Below are 25,268 nucleotides of genomic sequence, written 5' to 3' on the forward strand. Positions count from 1 at the left end.
CACACTCCTCTTAAATACTTTATAATAATCAGAAACTACAACCATCAAAATGCTTTCAGGACAGCCCACTCCAAAACATCCTGCAAGGCTGAGGCAGGGGCAACCTGGGCTGCCAGCATTCAAACCTGGAGACTGCCCGCCCTCCTTCATCCCCTCCTGCTCCCAGCCCTTCTACATCACAGATCTTCATCGTCAAACGTCTCCATGCACCTCAACATTATCATCTCATCGTCGACGGGAAGGTCTGGTTCCTGCAAAACACAGGTAGAAGAGGATTCAATTTTATTTAAGGGCTCTGGGTCTCAGGCAGAGGAGAAGGCCCCATCATCTCAGGCGTGCCCCCCTCCCTCTGTCTCTCCCCCACATCTCTTCAGTGGTATCTTCTTCTCCAGCTTCCAGCCAGGAAGTTAAGAGCAATGGGGGGGGCAGGGAGTCCATTTCTATTTCACTCCACTCAGTACTCTGTGATCTCCAGAAAGGCTTCTCCTGGATTCAACAGAACTGATTTCTTTCCTCTCCTGGAGATTTCTGGGATCCCATAAGAGAGACGGGGGCAATCTTAAAGCTTTATCCAAATGCCCTCAACAGAGGATGGTAAATTACACCATGATGCACCCACCAGCTGTTTCAAAAAAAAAAAAAAAAAAAGGAATGAGATCCCTCTCTATCCGTAGGATAAACTATTTTAAAAGGGCAAGGTACAGAGCAATGTGTATAGTAGGCTACCATTTGTGTTTGAAAGATTCTGTAAATATCTGGAGAATATCTTTGGCTGGCTGTACAGAAACTGGTCATGGTAACTGCCTTCAGGGAAGGGAATGCGATAGTAAGCAAGGGACAGTGGTAGGCGAAAGACTACGTTTTCTTTGTATATCTTTTGGTAACTTTCGAACTTTAAATCATGTTCATGGGTTAGCTGTTTGGAGATAATTTTTTAAAAGAAACAGCGCTGTGTCTGTTTAGCAAGGGTTTCTCAGTCCTTTAACAATGACCCCAGCCAACCTCTCTGACTCCCCATTACCTCTTCCCCTAACCGTACGTTCCTGGGTTTGTGTTCTTCCTACCTCTCCCCACCCCAGCAGAAAATCAGCCCTGTAATTTGTTAGCCCTGATGGTTAGGGGTTGATCCCCTTGGGCCCTGGGAAGCACCCCTAATCCAGCCAACCATCTTATGAACGTGGGACCTGGTCCCCAGGGTGACGGCCAGCTTGGGGGTGACTCTGCAAATGAAGCCTCTCCAGCTCTGGAGAACGGTCCTCACCTGCTGGGCTCTACTGATGGGGGCGGGGTGCATGAGAGCCAGGGGATCCAAGAGGGGGAACAGCTGGTGAAAGGAAAAACCACCCAGGCCCATTGTTCAGGGTGAGGATACCGCAAAGGTTGAGAAAAGAGGGAGTCGGAGCATAGTGGTTGCCCGGAGGCCAAGCGTCCTGGGAGGGAAACACACACTGGAGTCTCTATCACACAGAGTGCTTGAATGTCATTCCAAATGTTCTACTTCCTTAAGCCTCTGAAAACGGCGAAGAGGCATTTTTAAGCTGCAGATTTGTGAAAGCACTAGGCTGTGAGAGGTGTTTGCTGGAATTGGGTGCTGAAATGTGTTGAGTGGTGTTCCCTCTAATTCATATCCTCCTGAAACCTATTTGGAAATAGAGTCTGTGCAGATGTAAGATTAGTTAAGGATGTCAAGCTGAAATCATCTGGATTTAGGGTGTGCCCTCAATCCAAATGGCTGGTGTCCTTACAGGATGAGAGGGACGGAGAGATACACAGCAGAAGGCCATGTGAAGACGGAGGCAGTGACTGCAGTGATGCAGCTACAAGCCAAGGAATGCTGAGGGTTGCTGGGAGCCACCAGGAGCTAGGAAGAGGCGAGGAAGGGTCCTTCCCTAGAGCTTCCAGAGAGAGCAGGGCCCTGCCAACACCTTAATTTGGCCTTCTGGCCTCCAGAGCTATGAGAGAATAGATTTTTGTTGTTTTAAGCCACCAAGTTCGTGGTAATTCGTAACGTCAGTCCTAGGAAACCAATACAGGTACTAATTAAGTTTCATCCAACCACCTCCCATGAAGCTGATAGCGGGGAACAAACAGGGAAGAGAATGCAGTTGCCCTCTTTACAAACCATCTACCAAAGCCTGAGGCCTCCTGCACGAGGACACTCTTGAACAGCTTGTCCAAAATACAGATTTCTGGGGCCGCATCTCTCAACACTGAATGGGCATCTTGGGTGTGGGGACAATGGGAGTCTGCATTTCCAATAAGCTCCCAAGGCGATTCAAGTCTGAGCACCTCTGCTTTCCATGGGTGCTCCAGCCCTGCCTGTTCTTTCTTTCCTGCCACGTGTAGAGAAAGGAAGCAGGGAAAGCAAAGACTGTCCCATCGATCCATTCTCAAAGCCTTGGTAAAGTGAACTGACTTCACTGTGTTGAGAGAAAGGGACACAGTGGTCAGAGCCAGCGGCCAAGGGTTGGGAGGTGGAGAGCAAAGCGCAGGGAAGGGCCCTGGCTCCAAGTGGAGATTCAAAGTGGTCTTGGCAGAGGGAAATGAAGGGTTAGCGGGAAGAGGGCCCCATGGAAAAGCTGTCCGAATTATTTGAGACATTTTCATCACTATCACTTACCTTTTTAAATGAACAGCTTCAGTTTTGCTAAATTCGTGAGAAAATCCATGGCTATGAACCTGAAAGGGCCTGTCCCCGTGGCAGCTCAGGCGTAACCCTCTCCCCCTGTGGAAGCTTCCAGGAATGGACCTTCTAACCAAGACCCCCCACAGTGCATGTCCCTGAGGCTGCACAGTCAGCTTTTTGGAAGCAGAAATTAATATCCTTCAAAAGCTGGCAGCAAATATTACCCCAGGGTCTCCGAAGATGACGAAACGGTCCGGCCCCTTAGAAAGGCATCAAGGAGTCACACAACATGTAGGAATGCCTGCGAAGGGCCAGGCCCCTGAGGTCTGGTCCCGGCATCAAGGGACTCCCAGGCTCAGGTCTGCCCTGAAGAGCATCCCTCTGTCTCTCCCCTCCATTTCCCCAGACATCCTCCGTTTCACAGGATGCATTAGGCTGAAGTCAACCACCCGTGGAAGAACGCCCCCCCCCCCCCGCCGTGGTGTGAGCTGGGGGAGCTGTAACCAGGTCTCCCCTCCAGAGCCCTTCTCGCCCTCCGAGGGGAGGTGAGCCAAGGCCTCACCGTACTCTGCTCCATCCTACCTGTTTGAACTGGGTGTTAACACAGCAAAGGCCTTTAAAAAAATTGATGATCTGCATGTAGAGCTGAAACTTCTCCTCGGGATTTTCTGGGTTGCAGACAGCCAGCACGGAACTGACAGCAGAAAGGAGGAAGAAACAGCAAACCTTTAGAATCCTAACGTTCTACCTCTGTTTGTACCCACTAAAATATCTGGATTACAGTGGGAGCCAAGCACTTTGAAGCACGCAGCTGAGCCCTCCATGGAAGGCTTGCATGGCCCCAGTTCCAACACCATGTCTGGAACCTGCTGGGAAAGCGAGACTACAGGGAGGCAGGCTCGCGCGCCTAGCTTAGTGTTCTGAGCTGTGGCCTGTGGAACAAGGAGCGAGATTTCCTCTCCTCCCAGAGTCAGGCTCGTACAGCAACGCCACACGGTTCTGCTCCCACCGGTGGTTGCCCAGGCTCGGGGGGCTCAGGGCACGGTCAAGACCAGCCCCTTGAGATGCCTCCGCTCAGGAGGTCTAACACGGAACACAGGCCTGGCGCAGAGGGCAGGCTGCTTTGCAGATTCCTTTCCTGCTGCTTCCTGGAACAAGGGGAGAAGCCTGCCAACAGGACCGTGAATCAGGCCTGGACAGCTGACTTCCTGCTGGAGTGAGGTCCCACAGTCAGCGTGGGAACCCCTGGCAGCAACCCCTGCCTTTTCTAGGGAAAATAGAAAAAAAAATGTTTTAATTGGTTGTTTTTTGTTCCATCAGTAGAGTGAGGAGTTCCAAGTACACTTTGGCCACTTTTCAGCAAAATCGTCTTCACAGCCCAAGCCCAGCTCAGAAATAGGAGCGTATGTCTCCAGCCAGTTTCAGCCAAATCAGACTCCACACACAGCTGGGAAGAGCCTGAGTCACCAGGGAAAAGCGCTTTGAGATTTTGGGCAAGTCTGCCTGGGCTGGGGGCGGTGGGGTGGGAGCAGAGGAGCAAATGCTGACCTCTGATCTGCCTGCAGGCGGCCAGGGCTCCAGGCCGTAGCCACAGGCCTCGGGGACAATGGAGATGTTCTTTGGGATCACGAGGACATGAATGTCAGCCTCACTCCCAAGGCAGAAAAACTAAATTTTCTTGCTTCTTTTTAGCCAGCTAGCCAAAGGGCCTGTGCCTTCAGGCTGTAAGACCACAGCTTTTCAAAGTAGCAAGGGAATTTCCATCCTAAACTTTCTTTCTGAGAAAACACACCTGTTTTCTTTTTTTAAAACAAGCTGCTTCTTGTTTTAACATCTCCCCAGATGCTCTTCTCACTTCAGGGGGTCAGCCATCCCCTCCTCCCCTCCTTCCACATCCTTCCCATCAGCACTGTGAAAAGCAGCTTCTCCCCTTGTGCGACTCAGAGCTCAGGGCACCGGGCCTGTTTCCACGTTGGCCCCGGCTCTCTGTGCCCCAGAGGCCCCCCACCCACCTCTCGGAGCAGACCGACTGCTGTAACCTGCCCATGGCCACCTCACCCCGGGGAACAGTGCAGCACAAGCAACCTGGAGTTGATAACCTGCTGTGTCTCAGCCCTGGGCCACGATGGAAGAACTGTCTACTCTGAAGAAGCCCCAGACAACATCATCCCCAGGGCAATGGCACAATCCTAGGACCTGCTTTGAATCACAGAAAAAAGTGGATTTCCAAGAACTTCCACTGAATTATGCTCCCTTCTGAGAGGCTGCAGGGGAGAGGCTCGTAAACACCCCAACAGGGGTGCCCATGCACACACACACTTACACACTCGTATACACACACAGTCTCACACCCCCTTCTTCACCTGGAGCTAGATGTACTTGGAGCCTCACTTTTGTCCCGGAAACTTGCCACATCGAAGGCATCTTCAAAAAGGATCTGAAAGGAAGCACAAAACTTCATGTGTCAGAAATACCCCTACACTTTGATGTTTGCTCTGGGTGGCTGGGGGAGAGATGTGTAGAAAGCCTCTCTAGCCCTCAGCCCCAAATGGGTGCATGTTAAAGCTGAGGCCCAAACCCAGGCTCTCTGCTTGGTGACCTTTCCAGAGGATGAGTATTAAGTTCTTGCCCACCGAGAACAAACTGCCAACCCCGAGAGGTGGCTGAGAGACGGGGAAGCACTGGGGACCATGGTCTCCTCCTTTTAAAGAAGGCGGGAGCTTAGGCGCAAGATGCAACAGCCAGAGGTGAACCTCAGTTTACACTGGAAAGGGCTCATCTACACCTCCCGAGGGGCAGAGACTATCTGAGCCCAGGATCCACAATCTAGCGGTTTCATGCCAGGGCAGCTGAACAGAGGTTAAGGGGGCTCTGGGGTTAAGCTGCAGGAAAGCCGACTCCCAGCCCTGCCATTCCCTAAGCTGTGACTTAATTTCCCAAATCCCAAAGGGAATCACAACAGTGCCTACCCATAGGGATGCTGCAAGAATTAAATGATGTATGGGAAGCAGCTGGCACATAATAATAGCTCAAATATGCTAGCTATTATTGAATACTATGTGCTTTGTAAAAGAAACACATGTTCATCTTGGAAATTTTGGAAAATAGAAACAAAGTTAAAATCACTGAGAAACAATCCCACCCAGAGATGTCCATTGTTGACATACTGATCTGTTTCCTCCAGTCATTTCCCCGAGACATAGCATATATTTCCAATTTTGGAATCTTGCTATTTAGAAAGTTCTCAGTTCTGCTTTTTAAAAATTTGTTGATTAATATTAAATATTCCACGGGAACATGATATACACTTAGCATTGCAGGATTTTGTAAATAAAGATACAGGATGCTTGGTTAAATTTGAATTTTACATAAAGAATGAATAATTTTTTAGCATACAAATGTCCCAAGTATTGCATGGACACTCTTATATGAAAATTTTAACTAGGTGTGCTTTTTACCCCTTCTATATGGGAGTCAAGAGGGCATTCTCTGATCCTAGTTGGCAAGTTCTAGCAGGTTCCCCAGGGTCTCCTCTTCTCTTACCTGGGGACACATTGCTCTTTGTCTTGGACAGAAGGGGTCCTTCTGTCTGCCGTTCACGTCTTTTTTTTTTTTTTTTTTAAGTTTTTTATTCTTTGATGTGGATCATTTTTTTAAAAATTTATTTTGTAATTTAAACAAGCTGCCAGATTTTTTTATGAAAAAATCTTCATATTCCAGATTGATTTTTTTTTAATTAATTAATTTATTTATTTATGGCTGTGTTGGGTCTTCGTTTCTATGCGAGGGCTTTCTCTAGTTGTGGCAAGCGGGGGCCACTCTTCATTGCGGCGCGCAGGCCTCTCACCATCGCGGCCTCTCCCGTTGCGCAGCACAGGCTCCAGACGCGCAGGCTCAGTAATTGTGGCTCACGGGCCCAGTCGCTCCGCGGCATGTGGGATCTTCCCAGACCAGGGCTCGAACGTGTGTTCCCTGCATTGGCAGGCAGATTCTCAACCACTGCGCCACCCGGGAAGCCCGATCATTTTTAAAGTATTGAATTTGTTACAATATTGCTTCTGTTTTATGTTTTGGTTTTTTGGTGGCAGGGCACGTGGGATCTTAGTTCCCCAACCAGGGATTGAATCCGACCCACTGCATTGGAAGGCGAAGTCTTAACCACTGGACTACTGCCAGGGACGTTCCCCACTTCATGTCTTCTTACAATTCACTTTCCCTGAACTGAATTCCCTGGGACTCTGGAATTGTGAATTGTCCTCCTGGCTTTCTGGACATTTTCTGGTGTCCTTCTTTTGGATATCCCTTTGGTCACCTCAGGATTTGGGAAGGGGTCACTGAAAGGCCTGGGCTCCTGTGTCCATCAGCACAGAAGCCCATTGTCTCCGTGTTCCTCCCCAGCAGGCCTGAGGCAGGGATGCAGGACCTAAATTCCTTCCCTCAAATCAATCAGCCCATCACAATCACAGGCCACATACCATCCTCACCTGTGCAAACCCCTCTCACAAACCAGCTCTTGGGGGCAGCATGGCCAGGCTCTGAGGTCCTTCTGGGGCACCCGGCACACTTACGGGGCCGCACCTCTCAGAAGCGAGGGGCACTGGCCACCTGATCCCGAGTCCAGGGGTTGGCACCAAACGCAGCTGTTCCACAGCAGAACCTCTCAGGTGGACCAGGAGCTGCAGAGGTTTCACTGCAACTAACTTAGAAGCCACAGCAGGAGTAAGTGGCTCTGTCCCTACCCTGGGCATAACTGTCATCTGCCCCGCTCACCTTGTCACTCAGCCCTGGGCTGGCCCAAGCTTGGGGACGGCGATGCAGGCAGAGCCCTGCTCTGGGCACGGCTAAGAGACTCTGCTGCCAGCTTCCCTCGACACCAGAAGAACGTGAGCCCTTAACCCTTCCTGAAAAAGCCCAGACAAGCTGCTTCTGTGATTTGGAGACATTAGATTCTGGGGTTTTCTCTTTGGGTCTGCTCTTCCTTGAGGAAAGTTTTGTGCTGCAAACACGTGTGCAGTCAGCTCAGTTTGACAGAATTTTCATCCATTTGACATACGTTTTCTTTTGCCTTCTTTGTTGTGGGACCCCAGGGCCAGGCACTTTGAGGCTACAAAGACATCTAGCCTGGCTGATGCTTGCCTTGGGTTGAGGTCTTTTGGGGCTGGTTGTCTGGCCCTGCTTTGGCCATTAGGGAGGAGAGCTCACATCCTCTCATGGTGGACCCAACTATTCGTAGTCAGATCAGAAGCCATAGTCCAGTGGAGTGGCGAATGGCGGGTGGGGAGGGGGCATGGGTGGTAGCGGTTGACTGTGGCATATCCGCCCTGCGAATTCCCTCGACTAACACCCGCGGTCATCAGTCACCTGGGGTGCTTGTTCAAAATGCAGATTCTGAGCCACCCCCTCGGGGACTCGGATTCAGTGGGTCTGGGGTACTAGCCAGGCACCTGCCTTTTTTTTTTTTTTATAGATTTATTTATTTGGCTGCCTCGGGTCTTAGTTGCGGCACGTGGGATCTTCGTTGTGGCATGCGGGATCTTTAGTTGAGGCATGTGGGATCTAGTTCCTTGGCCGGGGATAGAACCCGGGCCCCCTGCATTGGGAGCACAGAGTCTTAGCCTCTGGACCACCAGGGACATCCCCAGGCACCTGCCTTTTAACTAAACTCCACTTGAGAAGCATCAGGGGAGATCATGGAGGATAGAGCATAAACAGGTGACCAAAGGGCAGAGACTTGAAAAACTCTGTGCTGAAGGATACAATGCTTGAAGCAGGAACTATGTGCCCTGGACTTGCTAGGACACATGCTAGGCCTGGTCTGTGAACTGGAAGTACTGGGCAAGGTGACCACTGCTCCCCTGGCCCGGGCCCTGGTGGCTGGGAAACCTCCCAGAGGATGGGGCCTCCAGGGCTGGCCCCCAGCATCAGAGGCACTTGGAGGAGGTTCTCTGGCTCTAAGACTCCCCAGAGAGACACTGGACGTCCCCTCCAAGGGACCACCCGCGGAGGAGTATTTGGAAAGTCAGGGCAAAGCAGGGGGTGGGGTCCACGGAAGCTAAATGTCCCGCAAAGCACTAGACAGGCGCGGAGAGCAAAGCCGCAAGTGGTAGCAGCAGCCTTCTGAGGCTGTCCTAATTCTGGAAGAGTAGCTGAGGGGCCCAGTTTGATCTCAGCGCTGACCTAACGCCACCCAATGCTCTGCATGGCTCACCATGACCGTTTTTGCTGCTTGCACGCGGAGAAGCACATTTACAGCAGAGGCGTGGTTGCCTCCTCCGCGTTCTGCAATGCTCTTTGGGGTGGGAGCGGACCTGCTCTCAGGGATTGGGCCTGATTGGTCCTATCTCGATTACTCATTGGCTCAGTAATCTGGCAATCTGGCCAATTCTGGCCAATGAGAGGGCAGGAGAGGTACGGTGCAAATTCTGGGGAAGTTCTTCCTTGACCCTTAAGAAAGAGGCACAGGGAATCTTTTCTCCTACCTGATGTAGAGAAGGAATAACAACTTAATTGCTACCAGCTGCCGTTCCACAGTCACCACACGGGGTGGGGGAAGTGGGGTGGGGAGGGAAGGTGAGATGCCGGCCTTGAGACGAGACAGAGCAGGAAGACGGGAAGAGCCGAGTCGGCGGCAACATCGCAGGGAGACGAAGTGGAAGTCCTGCCTGGGGCCCTCCCTGGGTGTGCCGAGTACATTTCCTCTTGGTTTAAAGAGCGAGCAACTTGAAGCCGAAAGAATCCTAGTGCATACAACCTTCTAAACCTTCTTTTCTGTAATCCCCATGGAAAGGCCAGGAAAGTAGCAGGGGAAAAATAACTGTGGTTCTGTGGTTGCGTATACTATGTCGGGAAAATCAGAAACTTACCGCGCGCGCCAGAATCCAAACAGCACCTCCAAGTTACTGTCTGACCCGGGCAGCTCCCTGGCGTCTCCAGGCAAAGGTGATGCCCACCCTCCACCCCACCCGTCGGTCCGCTCACCTCCTCGGGGGTGGAGACGAGCGAGCAGCTGGCCCCCTGGCTTTCCACGCCGCTGTCCTTCACGCTGCCCTCGGCGCAGGCCGGCTCCTGACAGGCCCCCGCGAGGCCCAGGAGGCCGCTGTGCTTCTGCGCCCAGGCCTGCAGGAGGCTGGCCTTACTCTCCTCGGAGAGGGTCTGCCACAGGTGGGAGATGGCCGCAGACACGATGGGGAGGGTCACCTCCTGCGAGGAGACGATCCCGTTCCCGGTCAGAAGGTCCATCGTCTGCTTGTAAAAGTTGAGGTACCTGCAACAGAAAGGGCAGCAACTCCCGGACCTGAAGCCGGTGGCCCGGGGTCCCGCCCAGGCCGGCTCCTCGGGATCCCGTGGTGGCGGGGAGAGGGGAGGCGTGCACAGCACACAGGCCTTGCCCGCGCTGTGCTTCACCAGGGACTCAGCCTCACTAGCCGCCGCCTGCCTTGCCACTTGCAGAGTAGAAGCTATCTGGGGGGTCCGTGGGCGACTTAGCTTTGTGCTTCGCAGTCCCTCCCCAAGTCCTCCCAGCGCCCCCTGTGAAGCTCTCTGCCGGACAAGAGAGAGGATGAGAGGCAGGGCAGGCTCAGCTCTCCCCCCAGGGGAAAACTGCTTCAAGTTTAGAGCCCAGACACGTGCAGATGTGATATGACCTCGCTTTAGTTTGGAAGCTGTGGAGCGAGCCTCCTTCTACTGGGCCCGCCCCTCCCCCGTGGATGTGGGGGGCCTCAGGTCTGTGGAGGAGCGGTGAGGGGCAGGGGGAATCTGAGCCATCCAGCCACTGCCTTTCTTACCCCAAGATTAGTAATGCTGCTGAAGCAGACCTGTGGTGTGTGTGTGTGCAGCAGTGGGGGTGGCTTTAGCCCTCATATCCCACCCACGGGCCCCCCAAAGTCACCCCAAATAAAGTCAGTCTAAGGAAACACAGTTCACGTGCTATGCAGATGTGGCTTCAGGACTATTTCTCTGGCTCCTCTGCCAAGCTCATCCCTGAGCCCCCGCCATGTGGAAATCCTGGAGCTTCCATGACTCGGGGCCTGCAGGACGCCCCAGGTGGAGCACCTGTCCCCTTCCCCACAGGGGCCCAGCTCTTCACACCGTTCAAATTCCAAGAGGTCTGGCAGCAAGGTGACTGGGGAGTTTAAGAGCTCCACTTTTTTCTCCTCTTCCTCCTCCTGCTCTTCCTCATCCTCTTCCTCCTCTTCCTGGTCCTCCTCCTCCTCCTCTTCTTCCTCCTCAAACTCCTTCCCGACTGCCTCGATTGAGCACCAGGTGTCGGAACCTTTCTGAAGAACTGTATTTAACACCAGACTGGGGAGGAAATGGAAACAAGGTAATCCCTCATGAACATCAAGACTGAAATTCTTGACACAGTTTTAGCATATATAGACTAAAGAGAAAAAAAAAACCTATATGATCATCTCAATAGGTGCAGAAAAGCACTTGGCAAAATTCAACATCCATTCATGATGAAAACTCTCAGCAAACTAGGAATAGAAGGGAATTTCCTCAACCTAATAAAGGGCATCTACAAAAAACCTACAGCTAACATCATACTTAACAGTAAAAGACTGTTTCTCTGCTAAGATCAGGAATAAGACAAGGATGTCCTCTCTTACCACTTCTATTCAAAATTGTGCTGGAGATTATAGCCTGTCCAATAAGGTGAACCAGAGAAATAAAAGGTGTACAGATTGGAAAGAAGAAATAAAACTGTCTTTATTTGCAGACAATGTGATTATCTATGTAGAAGATCCCAAAGAATCTACAAATATGTGACCAGAACTAAGAAGGAAGCAAGGTTGCAGAATACAAGGTCAGTATACAAAAACCAATAGTATTTCTATATATTAGCAATGAATAATTGGAAATTGAAATTTTAAAAAGTACCATTTACAATAGCACCAAAAACCATGGTTAAATACTTAGGTTTAAACTAAAAGCTCCATCTAGAAAAGAAAAAAATGAATAAGTTGGGCTTTATAAAGTTTTAAATTCTGCTCTTCAGAAGACAGTTTTAAGAGACTGAAACAACATGACACAATTTGGAAAACCAGGACTTGTACCCAGAATCTCTTCATGCTGATAGGAATAATCCCCAAGGTATCAGATTGAGTTAAAAAGCAAGTGTGCCAGAAGAAAACATAGGAGAAGTCTCAACCTCTCTTTCTCTCTCTCTAATCTCAGAGTGGAGGAAGTCTTTCTGACTATTCACCCAACATCAGGTGCCATTACAGATGGACAGATTAGACTTAATTTTTGCATGGACAAAACAAAAAACAGAAACATTGAAAGCAAAATAGGAAAACAACCAACCAAGGTACAATTGTTTGTAATCCATATACTAGAAAGAGAGCTAATTTCTTATGATACATAAAGCCCTTCTACCACTAAATAAGAAAAAGACCACCAACCCAACAGGAAAATGGGCAAAGAATAGGTTAAAAAAAGCTCCCAGGAAAGGAAATACAAATGATCCTGAACAAAGGCACTTAAGTTCACTCATAATGTAATTAATTAATTAAAATATAATAATTATAAAATGTAATTAATCTATTTCTCTGCTGGTACCACAGTTTTAATTATTGTAGGCTTACAATAATTCTAGTGAAAAAAATCCTCCCTAATTAATATGATTCTGAAAGAAATTTAGTCATCCTCATGTGGATAAGTGATACAAGTATTAATAAGATTTTAGTATGTGATAGTGGTCGTATGTTAAATCAGGAAGGAGAGGATGGCTTATGTAATAAATGTGGTGGGATCAGTAGCTAACATCTGCCTCACTGAGATCATCTCCCAGGCTGATTTCCAGGTGGGGCTAGTCTGATTTGTAAAACGTGGCCACAAACACCCTGCCACGTACACTCAACACACACACACACACCCCACTCTTGCCTCCGCCCCCCGACGACCAAAGCAGTGCAGAGTGTGATTATAGGTGATCGTGTCCTAATACTTTTCTGTATTCTCACGTTGTCTACAATGTGAATTTAATTTAATTTAATAATCTATCATTTCCCCCTGATTATTTCCCTTAGGATATAATACAAATTTATTGTTTAAAAAAATTGGAAAATACAGTAAAGCACGGAGAAGAAAATAAAATTCATCAGTAGTAACCCCACCGACAACAAGAGGAAACAACATCACTTCACCTCGGCAGGCTCTCAGGAGGTTCTGACAGTAAGCAGTTCGCAGTCCCCTTTTCAGAGTGAGTAAAATTGTTTATACACGTACTCCTGTGCCTCCTGAGAGGCCAGCCTGAATGTACACTGTGCTGGGCACGCCCTGGGGCCACCAGAGGTGATGAGGGCCTGGCCATTGTCCCCAAAGTCCAGGCCGCTCTTGAAGCAGCTGTGCAGGATGGTGGTACAGGGCCTGGGTCATCCTTTGAGAGCACAGCAAAGACTAAGTCTACAAAGTACACATCAAAAAGTGCGAGAGTTAAATGTTCAAAATGAGATCATAAAAGTACGAGAAAGACATTGCTTGAATCAGCCTCTCTTGTCTGACTGTGACATTATAAAGGAGGTTCCCCTTTCAGCATCTGTGACACCTGGGTGTACAACTTTTCCTTTCCTCTCTGAAGTTCAGTTTGGTTTTTCTTAGGTTCCTACGAAGCTTGGAAAGTAGGCAGAGATTTGGATTTTCATTATTTTCGTATATATCCTCAATAAAGCCATTAGGTGAGTTTCTTTAAAAGCTATAACACGGTATGAATACTATGATCTCATTTCTGTACAAAATAATGTGCAAAATGAAAAAAACTAGGATATTCTTTAAGATTAACATTGATTTTCTTTGAGTGGTGAGATAATATGTATTTCAATTTTCTTTTTTGGGCATTTCTGTCTTTTTGACATTTTCTGTTAATAAGTAGGATTTTCATAATCGGGAAAAATTCCAATGCGTGTGATTCGAATAACATAGAAAAGAAATCTCTCCAGCACAAGACTGTTCTAAACAGGTAAGCAGCACCTCTTCCTCGGTTCTGCGTTCTGGAGGGGAAAGGTGGGCTGTGGAGCTGCAGCAGCACTGTGGTAGTAGAACAGCAGATTCTAGGTCTCCTGGTGCTTGGGTGTCTTACCTGGGATTTCTGGAGTACATGCTGGCATATTCTTCCTTGACCTCCTCTAAGCTGTTTACATTCCCATCCTCCAGGTTGAAGGATTCTATGAGGGAAGTTGAAGTCAAGGGTCACACATGATAAAGTTGGGACTTTGTCCAGTCTCTCCTGCCTTTCTGGCCTGGGTGGACCATGGGTGGTCGCTGAGCCCACCCAGGTTCAGTGTTAGGGAGTCAAGAGCCCAGTTTCACCTCTCCTGTTAGGTGTGGGGGGAGAGCACTAGAACAGGGGAAGAGTTTCTTGAACTGGACTTTCTCAGTCAAGACATGGAAAGTATCCCTTTCAGAATCGGCTTCCACTAGCTTATGAAACCCAAATTCCCAGCCAGCCATGTCTCCCAGCCTGAGTGCAAGGAAGGGAGACAGCTTCTGCCCTTTGCTTTTGAGTTGGACAGGCCCCAGTCCACTTCTCTGGCCTCTCTGACCTGAGGAGGTCAGGCACCCTTCAACAGCACCTAGGAAGGAACTCATCATGCTCACACAGCCCGCTGATGTCTGTCTGTCCTGCCAGACGCTAAGCTCCCTGATGACAGGGACATGGATCTCACTGTACCCCTGGCCCAGGTGCAGTGCCTGGCACACAGTAGGCTCTCAATAAATATATGTTCACTTGGCTTAACCCAATCTCCCTGTTTTCAATAGAAAAACAAACCAGCCCTTCCCTGGGAGGTAGAGGGGTGGCAGGTAGGGATCTCTTACCTTTCAGCTTCAGCAGATCATCCAAGGTTTGTTCCAGTTCCTGAATATGATTCTTCGCCTTATTCAAAACCTGCCACTGAGGACAGAGACAGACAGTGCGGAAAAGCCAGGCTCCCACCACAGAGATGGTTTTGCGGGCACAGGAGCCCCTTTCCCGGCCTGAGGCCACCCTCCCTCGGGGGCAGAGCCCCAGTCCTTGATGCTGTCGACAGAAAAGGTAGGAAGTTTGCTCTGATCCACAGAAGGCATGACATTTACTTTGTATTCTGGAAATGGTTCTCACAGAAATATCAAAGTATTTGGAAACAATTAAGCTGAGCTCAGCAGACAACTAGGGTTGCACACTACTATATACGCTACATGAAGTCGGCGTGGACGGTGACGGCACAGGTGGCCTGATGGATAGAGCTCCAGGCGGCACGAAGGCCCATTAACTTCTGCTCGCTTGTCCCAGTGTGCGACCGGCAGGTTAACATTAAACGTGCTAATATTGTTTGTTTGCTAAATGCGTACACTCTAGTTGATCTAAACATTTATCAAGTGCTCTATCAACTTGAACTCTGAATTTCCTATTCTGCAAGAGTAGAATCACAAGCATTTCTGCCCTCCCTCCCTCCCTTCCTTCCTTCTGTACTGTATGTAATATTACTACAGTCAAAATGGTAACTGCAAGATTATTCAAAAATGAGAAACGCTGAATATTGTTTATTATGCAGACACCCGATGCCTGTCAGGAGTCCCACACCTTCATCAGGAATGTATGGGGGCAAAGCTGTGTGCTCAGCCCGGGGACACAGAGTAAACAAGACAGCCCTGCTTTCAGGCCGCTGACAGTCTAACAGGGAAGATGAGCATGGAAACAACCACTCAACGCACAAAACACTTAACAACTACGTGTAACCCGCGCTAGAATTCAGTAAGCGCCGCAAAGCGCTGTGGGAACGCACGGCAGCGGGAGGAGGGGCCCATCTAACTGGAGGGCTCGATGGAGCAGGGCATCTGCGCAGCTGAGCTCAGCTGAGCCCCGGATTATGCATGGACTCTGAAGGGCTGGGGGACGCAGGCCTCGCTCAGGGAGCTGCGGAAAGAAAGGAGATGGGGAGGCGGTGGGAGAGGACGCCACAGCAGCCAGGGGCCCACAGCCCAGGGGCTGCCATTCTAGATTCCCACTGCCCTGGCTGGTGCGCAAGAAGACTTGAGGGGAGCTCACAGCACAGCGCTCTGCAGACCCAAAAGACAGCGACAGGAGAACACGGTGGACTACAGGACCTCCTTTAGCGCAGGGGCCACCTGCTGTCTTACACCATCTGCTGCCCCCGGCCCACCCCGGCTTCAGGATTATACCGTTGGGTCAGCAAGGACTCTGTCCCCTCTTCGGACACGAGGGGCTGACAGGTGGCCCGAACCTCAGGCTTGTTCTTAGAGTGAGGCGAGGACTTTCTAGTCCTCTGGTCCAGGCCGGTCAGCTGTGTCCACACAGCCGGGCCACCCCACGCTCACCTCGCAGTCTCACTACGTCAACTGGACCAGCACAGAGCCAGGTAAGCCGGGTGCGATTCATTGAAATTCTGTTTCTAGAATGGTTTTGGCAGGCTGATTTTCTTAGGACCTTTGTCTGGGTTGAATTGTGTTGCCCTAAAAAAGATATGTTGAAGTCCTAACCCCCAAACTTGTGAGTGTGACCTTATTTGGAAATAGGGTCTTTCTAGAGGTAATCAAGTTAAAAAGAGGTCATTAGGGTGGGCCCTAATCCGGTATGACCAGTGTCCTTATGAAAAGGGGGAATTTGGATGCAGAGACAGACACACACAGAGGGAAGACAATATGAAGACACAGGGAGAAGACGGCCATGTAACTGGAGTGATGGCTCTGTAAGCCAGGGAACGCCAAGGATTGCCAGCAAATGCCAGAAGCCAGAAGAGGCAAGGAAGTCTTCTCCCCTAGAGCCGTCAGAGGGAGCACGGCCCTGTGGACACCTTGATTTTGGACTTCTAGAGGCCAGACCTCTGAGACAATACATTTCTGTTGTTTTAAGCCACCTGGTGTGTGGTATTTTGTTTTGGCAGCCACAGACAACTAGTAAGACCTTGCTACCACACATACGTGCATCTCACTCTTGTAGAACAAATCCTTTCTCCATGGACATTACAAATGCAAAATTCAGGGTTGTCCCTCCAGCACGAAAGAGAAAGAAGGAGAGGACAGAAAACATCTGATTTCCAGACTGCCCTCTGGCTGTGCCCTTCCAGGCAAACTGTCTAACTTTCTGGAGCCTCACTTTCCTAAGTGATACTCCTAAGTGATACTAACATTCTGAACCACATATGACCATGCTATGTTTTTCATGCTACTATACTGCTAAACTCCACAGCAGGCCTCAGGAAGCCATGACTGTTGCCCCCGTTTAACAGGTGTGTTAACTGAAGCTTAGCGAGTAACCTGCCTCACGTGGACCGAGGCCAGTTAACATGCAGGCTCTCGGCCACCACGTCGTGAGGTGTGAGTTTTAGGGGCTGCAAAGGGTTCTCCTCCAGATTCACTCCCACTCCTTACTGCCGGCCCTGAGTGCCTGTTCTTTCTTCAGCTGTGCTGCAGTCTGTGCACACTTCTTCACTGGCCAATGACAGGGACTTCGGAGTTTTCGTCACCCAGGGGACACAGAGCAGAGCTGTGCTGGACAAGCTCTTTGCCGAGAGGCCCAGGTGTGGACTCTCCCTCCCCACCCTCACCTGAGTCCCGAGCCCCTGAGCCTGGCCCAGCCGGGGAGTAGCCCTCCCCGTGCCTCTCCCGCCACAACCTATCGCCTTCCAGAGGAGCACGTGGGACCTCTGTTGAGATTCTTCCAGCCCCACTTGGAGCCCTGCACAAGGGCGCTCTGGGCGCCTTCCTCTAATTTCCACAGAGGCCCTGGCCCTGTGCCCACTGAGGGGCTCTCCTGTGTGCCTGCCCTCAGCAAGGCTCCGGCACCAGCTCCGGAAGCAGGATGCTCCCGCCCGTCAAATGGTCCCTCTCCATAAGTGCAGCTCTGCTGAAAGCACCAGCCCAGAGGGAAACCCGCTGTCTGGAAGCAGTTGCAGGGCATTGGGCTGGTCCAGAGAGATGGACGGGGAAAGAGGGCCAGGTCTGGAGCCCCGAACCAGGCCTCCTCCTGGACCTGCCACCAACTAGCTGACAGGTCCCGTCTGGACTCCAGTTCCCTCCTCTGTTAAAAGAGGGTGGGGGGCCTTGAGGCTGTTGGGGACCTCTCCCCTGTTGGAGACCTCCTAAATGCTTCCCGCAGTGATACCCACTCCACTCTTCCACCACCACCCAAACCCACCGGAACCTTCTGTGCTCCACCAGAGGCACTGATCAGCAATGAAAAAGCTGTATAAGGAGAAAGGCAAAATTAAGATCAGGAAAAAATAAATGCCTACCTGGAGAGCCCTGTCGCCTAGGGAAAGACCTGGTTGATGCATGAAAACTGAGAGGCACACACGGGCATGTATTGGGGGGTGTGCTTTGGGGTATGTGTGTGTGCTTGGGCTGGGGACATAGGGTCTGGGCAGCTGCTAGAGGCTCACCACTGCCCGTGAGAGGGATGGGCGTTGCAGTCACTGGCTCACTGGGCCTCTCGGGCCATCACTTCCCCTCCGAGGCCAGGCTTGTCTGCAGCGGGTAGGTAAGGCCCGGCTCTCAGGCTTTACCCACATGCAGCAGCAGACAGAGCGCCATGAGGGGTCCGCAGCTGACCGCTGACCTGCCCAGGCCGCAGCCCTCGGGGGCGGGAGCTCCAGGCCAGTCCCCATCTCGGCTCCACTGTCCCTCCACGCGTGGGACCTTTTCCTCCCTACCCTCAGGTCCCTGTACCTTTGAGGCTGTGAGATCGGAGTGGGAGTAAACGATCTTGCTGAGGCTGCTGAAGAGGGCTGCCAGGGTGGCTCGGTGGCGGGCCTGGGACAGGCGTCTGCGGGCCACGCGCGGCTCGACCTTCTGCAGCTGTGCCGGGGGCCGGGGCGTTGCTCTGCCACTGGGGTTGTTGTCTTCTCCAGAGGTCTCCATGAGAAGCTGCAATGTACTAGCCTTTGTTTGGCCCTAAATAATAAAGATACAACATTAAAGAAAAAGGAAGGTGGATTGAAGCAGAAAGAAAGGGAAACAACTCCCAAGTAAAAGGTCCCAAACCAATGAGTCTAATCGATGACAGATACACAATAAATAACAGATGATAAAAAATCTGTTATTGAAGCTCGACTCCTAAAACACAAGGTGCTCATATCTGACTTACAGTTGAAGGGCACAGCTGCTTTACACCAGGAAGTTTCCAGGACCTTGCAGGTACTCACCAGACGCTTGTTAATTGACCACAGTGGCCAAGGAGAGCAAGCTGTACCCTGAGATCCCATTCTTTAGTCTGTCAGAGGTGGAACAAGTATGTGTCCCACCCTTTGAGGTCTTTCCTACTGTGAGAAGGCACCCCTCTTTGAGTTGGGAAGTAGTTACACAGGTGTATGTAGTATATGAAAAAAAATCCATCGAGGTGTATTCTTTAGATTCATGAACTTTCCCGCATATATACTGTACCTTCAAAAAGAAGAGAATGCACTCTTCTACATGTGAAAGCAAAAAGGCACGTGACGGCAGAGAAGTGGAAGCTGGTTTGCCTTGAACTGCTTCCAGTGGGTTCTGAAAATGATCATTATGTTGTCCTTGGTCACATCTAACTTTACAAATCAGGAGCCCTTCTCTAAGAGAGGCGGTTCTAAGGCTGATAACGTAACAGTTTTAAGAAAAGATTGAGTCATGGATGGCTCTGCCAGCAATTTGAACAGGGGGCTGCATTGTCATCCCCTCTATACTAGCAGGAGGTGCTCAGCACTGGGGTTTGAGCGAATTAGGATGGGAGTTCTCCGCGGGGTCCGCTCTCCCCTGAGCACAGTTCTGCTGGGCAGAGACAATGCATGACCTGGGTCGGTTTTGATGTATGTCAGCCACCTGGCGAGACCGCTGAAAATATACATGCCCAGGCCCTGCCTCAGAAACACTGGATCTGCATCTCCTGGGGTGGCCCAGGCGTCTGTGTAGGTGGCATGCTGCCTGGATGATTCTGATGCTTTCCCGGCTGAGCCACCACTGGGGCGCAGGCAAGCAGCCCCTCTCTCAAAGCACCTCAGCTGACAGCAGCTGGGAGCAAAATCTCCTTTGAAGAGGGAATATCAGGGAAGGAGGTGGAAGAAAGCTTTCTCACTAAGTTCTAGGGGGGAGAACTGGCCACAGAGACCATGAACCCAATGAGGTAATGTGGGATTTTAAAACATCTTTTAGGTCAGACAGCAAGTCTCCTGTCACCAGTGTGGTCTTCACTAGGGTGTCCACTTTCCCTCGGTTTGCTTCTCAGAACAGTGGTGGAAAGATGGTAAGTAGATGCCATTTTTGTTGCCCGCGCTGATCCCTTTCAGCTCCTGTAACGTTCATTACCAGGAGTTATGCCATCGGTGTGGGGAGGACAGCCACAGAATCACAAAGGCCCATCCAGCCCGAGGGCTAGGTTACATCAGAGGCCACGCTTTTATAGTCTCCAACTTCCAGACATCAACAAATCTTTAATAGGGAGCAAAGTAAAACAGTGAAGGTTTTGAACTACCTACAGAAAAACAAGAAACTTTTGAACCGAAGAACATAGGTCTTCTTTACCTGTTTAAATTAAAGAGAAATGCATGTGCCTGGACACCAGGGAATTTAGGTCGACAAATGGAGGAAAAAATACCAGGGTCCTCCCAGCATCTCAAATTCTCTAGTAGTCTAGGAATATGAATACCAAAGGCCTTTGGGCTTGTGGGGAGTCTGGAGCTCTCCCAGTGCCCATGCTGATAATTTGGGTTTCCTCCCAGGCTTCTACCCAAACACATTCCTCAGGAGGGCAGCCTTCTCTGCCTGCCTCTGGGGTGAGGATGGCGCCAGAGCATCTGCCCAGCTGCCGGGAGCTGTGGCCTCCATCTCAGCCTGCCTGCCTCGGGCGCCCCAGGTCAGGAGCTGGGAGATGGGAACACCGCAGTAAAAGATGGGAGGTGATCCTTCCACTCTGCTTTCAGTGGGGTATCAAGCCAAGGATCTAATCAAGATGTTAACCTTCATTAGACCTTGTGCAATTTTAAATATCCTATTCCTAGATGCTCCATCGTGCTCTCCACTAGGGATGATTTGCTATGATCCCCCAAAGCCATTCTTTCCAAGTTATCTTTATTGACTTGCACTGTGGACCCAGCAGGAGCTTAGGTGGATATTTTTCAGACAGAGCCTCTTGTTGCAATAATACAGTTGGATCTGTCCCATCCGCATCTGTGATCTGTGTGAAGGGGTGCTCGCCCAGGACAAGTACCACAGAAGTCATGTTCTTGGATGGGGGAGGGGAGGGCAGGACCCTCCTCCGCCTTCTTGCAAACTTGGCTCTTTTGCTAGGAATGGGGGAATTAACGGTAAAAATGAGATCAATAAGTGATCTTTTATTTAAAAACAGAACAAAACAAAAACAAACCTTTTCTCCTAAAGTCCCTACGCAGATACAAAGTGTGTTAAGGAAACTGCCCCCAGCAGTATACATTACTGCCCTGCCCACCGACCCCTATTCTGTGGCCCATTCTCTTTCCTCCTACCGAGAATGCCTCCCTGCCCCCAGTTTCTACCTCTCTAGAGTCAGCTTGTCCTTCAGTTCCCAGTTTAAGTCCCAATTTCTCTGAGAAGTTTTTCAGCCCCAGTCCACACAGATTCCTCATTTCAATCTTGTTTTGCCAACAAATTGGTACGATCCTTCATCAGGATCCATGTATCCAGCATCTAAAGTGTTCTTCCTGGGGTGCATCAGAATAGGAATAAGACAGGATAGCATTCAGAGAAAACCTTGGGGGCAGGAAATAATAGCGAGTTCAACCCTGACCCAAAAGACCTCTCTGGATCCTAAGCATTTACAATCTCATGGATTCAACTCTTGACAAGGTTCACAGTGAGAAGCACATATTTGAGAAGCTGAAAAAGAAAAAGCCTTTGGGGCTTCCCTGGTGGCGCAGTGGTTGAGAGTCCGCCTGCCAATGCAGGGGACACGGGTTCGAGCCCTGGTCCGGGAGGATCCCACATGCCGCGGAGCAATTAGGCCCGTGAGCCACAATTACTGAGCCTGCACTCTAGAGCCTGCGAGCCACAACTACTGAAGCCCATGCGTCTGGAGCCTGTGCTCCGCAACAAGAGAAGCCACCACAACGAGAAACCTGCGCAATGCAACGAAGATTGGCCCCCGCTTGCCGCAATTAGAGAAGGCCCACGTGCAGCAAAGAAGACCCAACACAGACAAAAATAAAATAAATAAATTTATTAAAAAAAAAAAAAAAAGAAAAAGCCTTTGAAGGTGATCCTGGCCCATTGCCATGTGAGACAGGTGGGGAGGGATTATACAGGGGCAAGAACCTGGGTATCCTATTCTGGCTCAGGAAACGGGGCATGTTTGGAGGGTGAGTGTGAATGTCCGGGCATCTGAAAGGTGTAAGAATTGGGGGAACTCAGTACGGGGATAGTAGGTGGAAGGAAGCTAGTCCTACAAATCCACGGTGGGTAGGATGATGCAGGGATGCTCCCAGAGGTGGTACCCAGCCAATGAGATGAACCAGTGTGGGAAAAGGCAGGATGGATTATAGATTGGCTCAAGACCTGGGTTGTAACTCTTTGTTAACCAGCAGTGTGACTTTTTATGAGCCAAGAAACCTGAAATCTTAATTTCTTTATCTGGATAAAGGAGGTGAAAAAAATCCTTAACTAGATTATAGTTTAAACTTTCCACCCCTGGAAGGTCATTGTCACAATTCTGTGACTATCCGGGACAAGCGCAAGTAGCACAAGCCGCTCATTTTCCAACAGAAGTGGAGGAAGGAGCATACAACAGCATGGGAAGCTGCATGTGAAGGAATTCTGGGGACTGCAGCTCCGTAAACAAGTGTTTACTGGGCACTTTGTGCAAAGCTCATTCATTCTGAGGGAAACTGGGGCCAAAAATAATATTAGGCATTTCAGAATGGCCATAACTCTGATATCTTTTCCTTTTTAAAAACTTTTTACTGTGCTCAATCCTGTTCATTAGATCAGCCTGCTAAGCGTAACCTTCAGTCTCACAAAGTTAGAAGACAGCTTCATTGATGCATTCTTCTAAAAAGGCATTTTGTGAAGGTTCATACTATCATGCCATAATTTTTTATCACCTCTCATGTATAAAGCAAAGTATACTTTCACTACCAAAGACTTTCTAATTAAAACACCACTTAGTACCCATTTAGAGCTGACATTTTTAAAAACTCCCTAGGCTGAACTTTTAAAAACTATGACTTCACCCTCTCCAAGGTTCCGAGTAACTTTCAATCATTTTTAAGCATCAGTCTGCAAAACATATGAGTGTGATCCAGTCTCATTAGCAAACCCTAAGCAAACGCATACAAGATACTGGATAATGTTTTGCAACCCACCGGCAGCTTCCTTTGGTTCCCTATGCTTATCAGATCATGTAAAAAAAAACCATCCAAAATCAGTCTCAGAAATATGTAGGGTGTCAAGATGACATGTACAAACGCTCCTATTAAAGTCTGGACCCAGACCTAAATGTTCACCTGTTTGGATCCAGGGGCTTGAATCAATTGCATGTACATAAACACCCACAAGGACAAGTGCACTTTTCTGGAGGAGCCAGCCGGCCGGCAAGGTGAGAAGGTCAGCCCCGCCCCTCCACAGCGTTGAGTCGACTCACCCTCGGAGGGAGATGGGCACCCAGACACACGACGTCCCCACTCCCGGAACACGCGCGCCGCCGGAGGGCTTGACAGCGGTGGCAGCGGTCACCGGCCTCGCGTGCCAACCAGAGTGCGGACCGTGTCTCGGCCCGGGCCAGACAGACCCAGCACCTCGACACAGGCGCAGGGACCAATCGCAGTGTGTCACCGGGCCCACAGCCAATGGGGACGCGCGGTGGCCAGCCAATGAGGGTGCAGGCAGTGGAAGAAACAGTGTAACATTTTGTCTGAAGGCGGCACAAGAAGGCGGGGAGAGAGGGGGAGGGGCAGGGCTGAACTTCTCACCTTTGCCCATGGCTCCTTTCCAAGCAGAGGCCCAGGGGGCAGGGAGGGGATACCTGTGTCACCTCAGGTACCCCAAACGGCTTGTATGTGCCCACAGAGAACTGAACGGATGTCCTCCGACTGGGTCTGCTCTCCTGACCTGGAACCCCAGTTTCTTCATCCCTCAGACGGGGCTCTGACACCTGCCTTATGGGGTTATCCTGAGACTTAGAGAAGAGGAGGTCAATAAAGGGTCAAGAGCAGAGGCTCCCTGTCTCAAGGGAAAAGACGAGAGCATGCAGGTGTGAGGAAATAGACGCATAAAAGGGGGAACCCGGGAATGATGTTTTAAACTAGGGAAGAAGAAATGGGGGTGGGGCTTAAGAGGGGCTGGGCAGAAGAGGCCTTTAAAGGTGGGATCCAAATAGCAAGAAGAAAAGAGAAAAGGTGCTGACTCTTTGAGACAAGAGGAAACAGATATTCTTCCAGCTTAGGGGAAAAAATTCATTTTCCCCCAAATATAGATAGACTCATGTGTCTAGGTTTCTTTTTGCTTGAGTTCTTGCACCCCTGAATGTTTCAGGATGTGGTGTTCCCACACCTTCAGTTTTACCCTAGGACGCAGCAGCCAGGCCAGGTGCCCCTTGCTGTTCTCTGACCTGGGGCAAGCTGCTTCACCCCGGGGTGAACCTGAGGTCACACGGCCTCGCTGAAGCATCCTGGGCCTGGTGGCACTCAGATTGGGATTCTGATCCAGGATGCACCTCAAAGTGACCGTGAGGATCATGAGTTCTACCTAAAGCAGACAAATAGGGTACCTGGCACGCAGTGGACACTCCTGAAATTCAGCTTCGGATTTTGGTGGAACATTAAATTAAACTTTGTGTTGTGTAGGAAGAAACTGCCACATGGAAAGCACCCAGTAGGAGCAAATTCTCCTTCTCCTTTTCCAGGTGAATGTAAAATGTTCATTTTAAAACCAAATTCTGCCTAGGTTGAGGCCCTGTCCCTTCTGGCTGTCCATGACCCAGGGTCACCGAGGGTCCCTGAGGAGCGGCTTTTCTCCCCTCCCCCACTCCCTGGTTTCTCTTCCCTGGCCCTGCTCCTTGCCTCCCACCACCAGCCTCAGAGTTGCTGAGACCCCCTGGGAGCAGAGGGCATTCAGGAGTCTGTGTACCTCTGTCTTGGAGAGCCTTACATTTGCACCGAGAGGGCACACAGAGGTCCAGGAACCAACCTGCCTGGCCTTCATCTAGTCACCCCCTCCCCCCATCAACCACCACCCCACACTCATCTGCCTCACTGGATGAGGCCCACTGGGGAGCAGATCTGCACCCAGAAGAAATGCAGTCCTGGGGTGGGATGTTGCTAAGAGGGTTCCTTACCTGCCGCAGCCTGATTTCTTTATAGAAAGTGAAGATCTCTGGTCCACTTCAGTCAACCTTCCCCGCAGCTGTGAGGCAGGAGGCTCTGCTCATGAACCCTGGGACCTCCGGGTGGCCTCTCACCAGCTTTGGATACAATCAGAGTTCTCCACGGCAACAGCCAACACACCCCATCACCTTCTGACCCTGACCCCTCCCTCACAGTATCAGAGATCCTGCCCTGTACACGCCTCCGCATGGTAACATAGATCCTGCCCCCAATGCCAGGCCCCTAAGTAGCATAGATTCCGCCCTGAAATACCCCTGCCCTCCACCAGTCTGAGAGCACTTCCTCCCCTCAGATCCAGCTCCACACCTGTCCCAACGGGGAGC

The 25,268-nt window shown here is 50.4% G+C and overlaps 1 protein-coding gene across 1 annotated transcript; it reads right to left on the minus strand.

The window, feature by feature from the left end:
* STRA8 (stimulated by retinoic acid 8) lies at positions 1-25,009 on the minus strand. The gene is made up of 9 exons (XM_036862777.1): positions 24,897-25,009; positions 18,293-18,517; positions 14,444-14,519; positions 13,707-13,791; positions 10,715-10,927; positions 9,605-9,890; positions 4,990-5,063; positions 3,209-3,320; positions 1-251 (listed from the first exon to the last, which is right to left on the minus strand). The coding sequence occupies exons 2-9, from the start codon at positions 18,482-18,484 to the stop codon at positions 177-179; spliced, it is 1,113 nt and encodes a 370-aa protein (XP_036718672.1). The 5' UTR covers positions 18,485-18,517; positions 24,897-25,009; the 3' UTR covers positions 1-176.
* Positions 25,010-25,268: the final 259 nt, after the last annotated feature.

Source organism: Balaenoptera musculus, chromosome 9 (genome assembly GCF_009873245.2).
Source record: "Balaenoptera musculus isolate JJ_BM4_2016_0621 chromosome 9, mBalMus1.pri.v3, whole genome shotgun sequence".
Lineage (NCBI taxonomy): Eukaryota > Metazoa > Chordata > Mammalia > Artiodactyla > Balaenopteridae > Balaenoptera > Balaenoptera musculus.

What these genes read in the sequence shown, in the direction of transcription:
- STRA8 (XM_036862777.1), bottom strand. Translation starts at nt 18,484, where the DNA reads ATGGAGACCTCTGGAGAAGACAACAACCCCAGTGGCAGAGCAACGCCC. An exon ending in TGATCTGCTGAAGCTGAAAG is followed by an intron (nt 13,792 to 14,443) that starts GTAAGAGATCCC and finishes CTTCCCTCATAG; the next exon opens with AATCCTTCAACCTGGAGGAT. An exon ending in TTAACACCCAGTTCAAACAG is followed by an intron (nt 252 to 3,208) that starts GTAGGATGGAGC and finishes TGTGTTTTGCAG; the next exon opens with GAACCAGACCTTCCCGTCGA.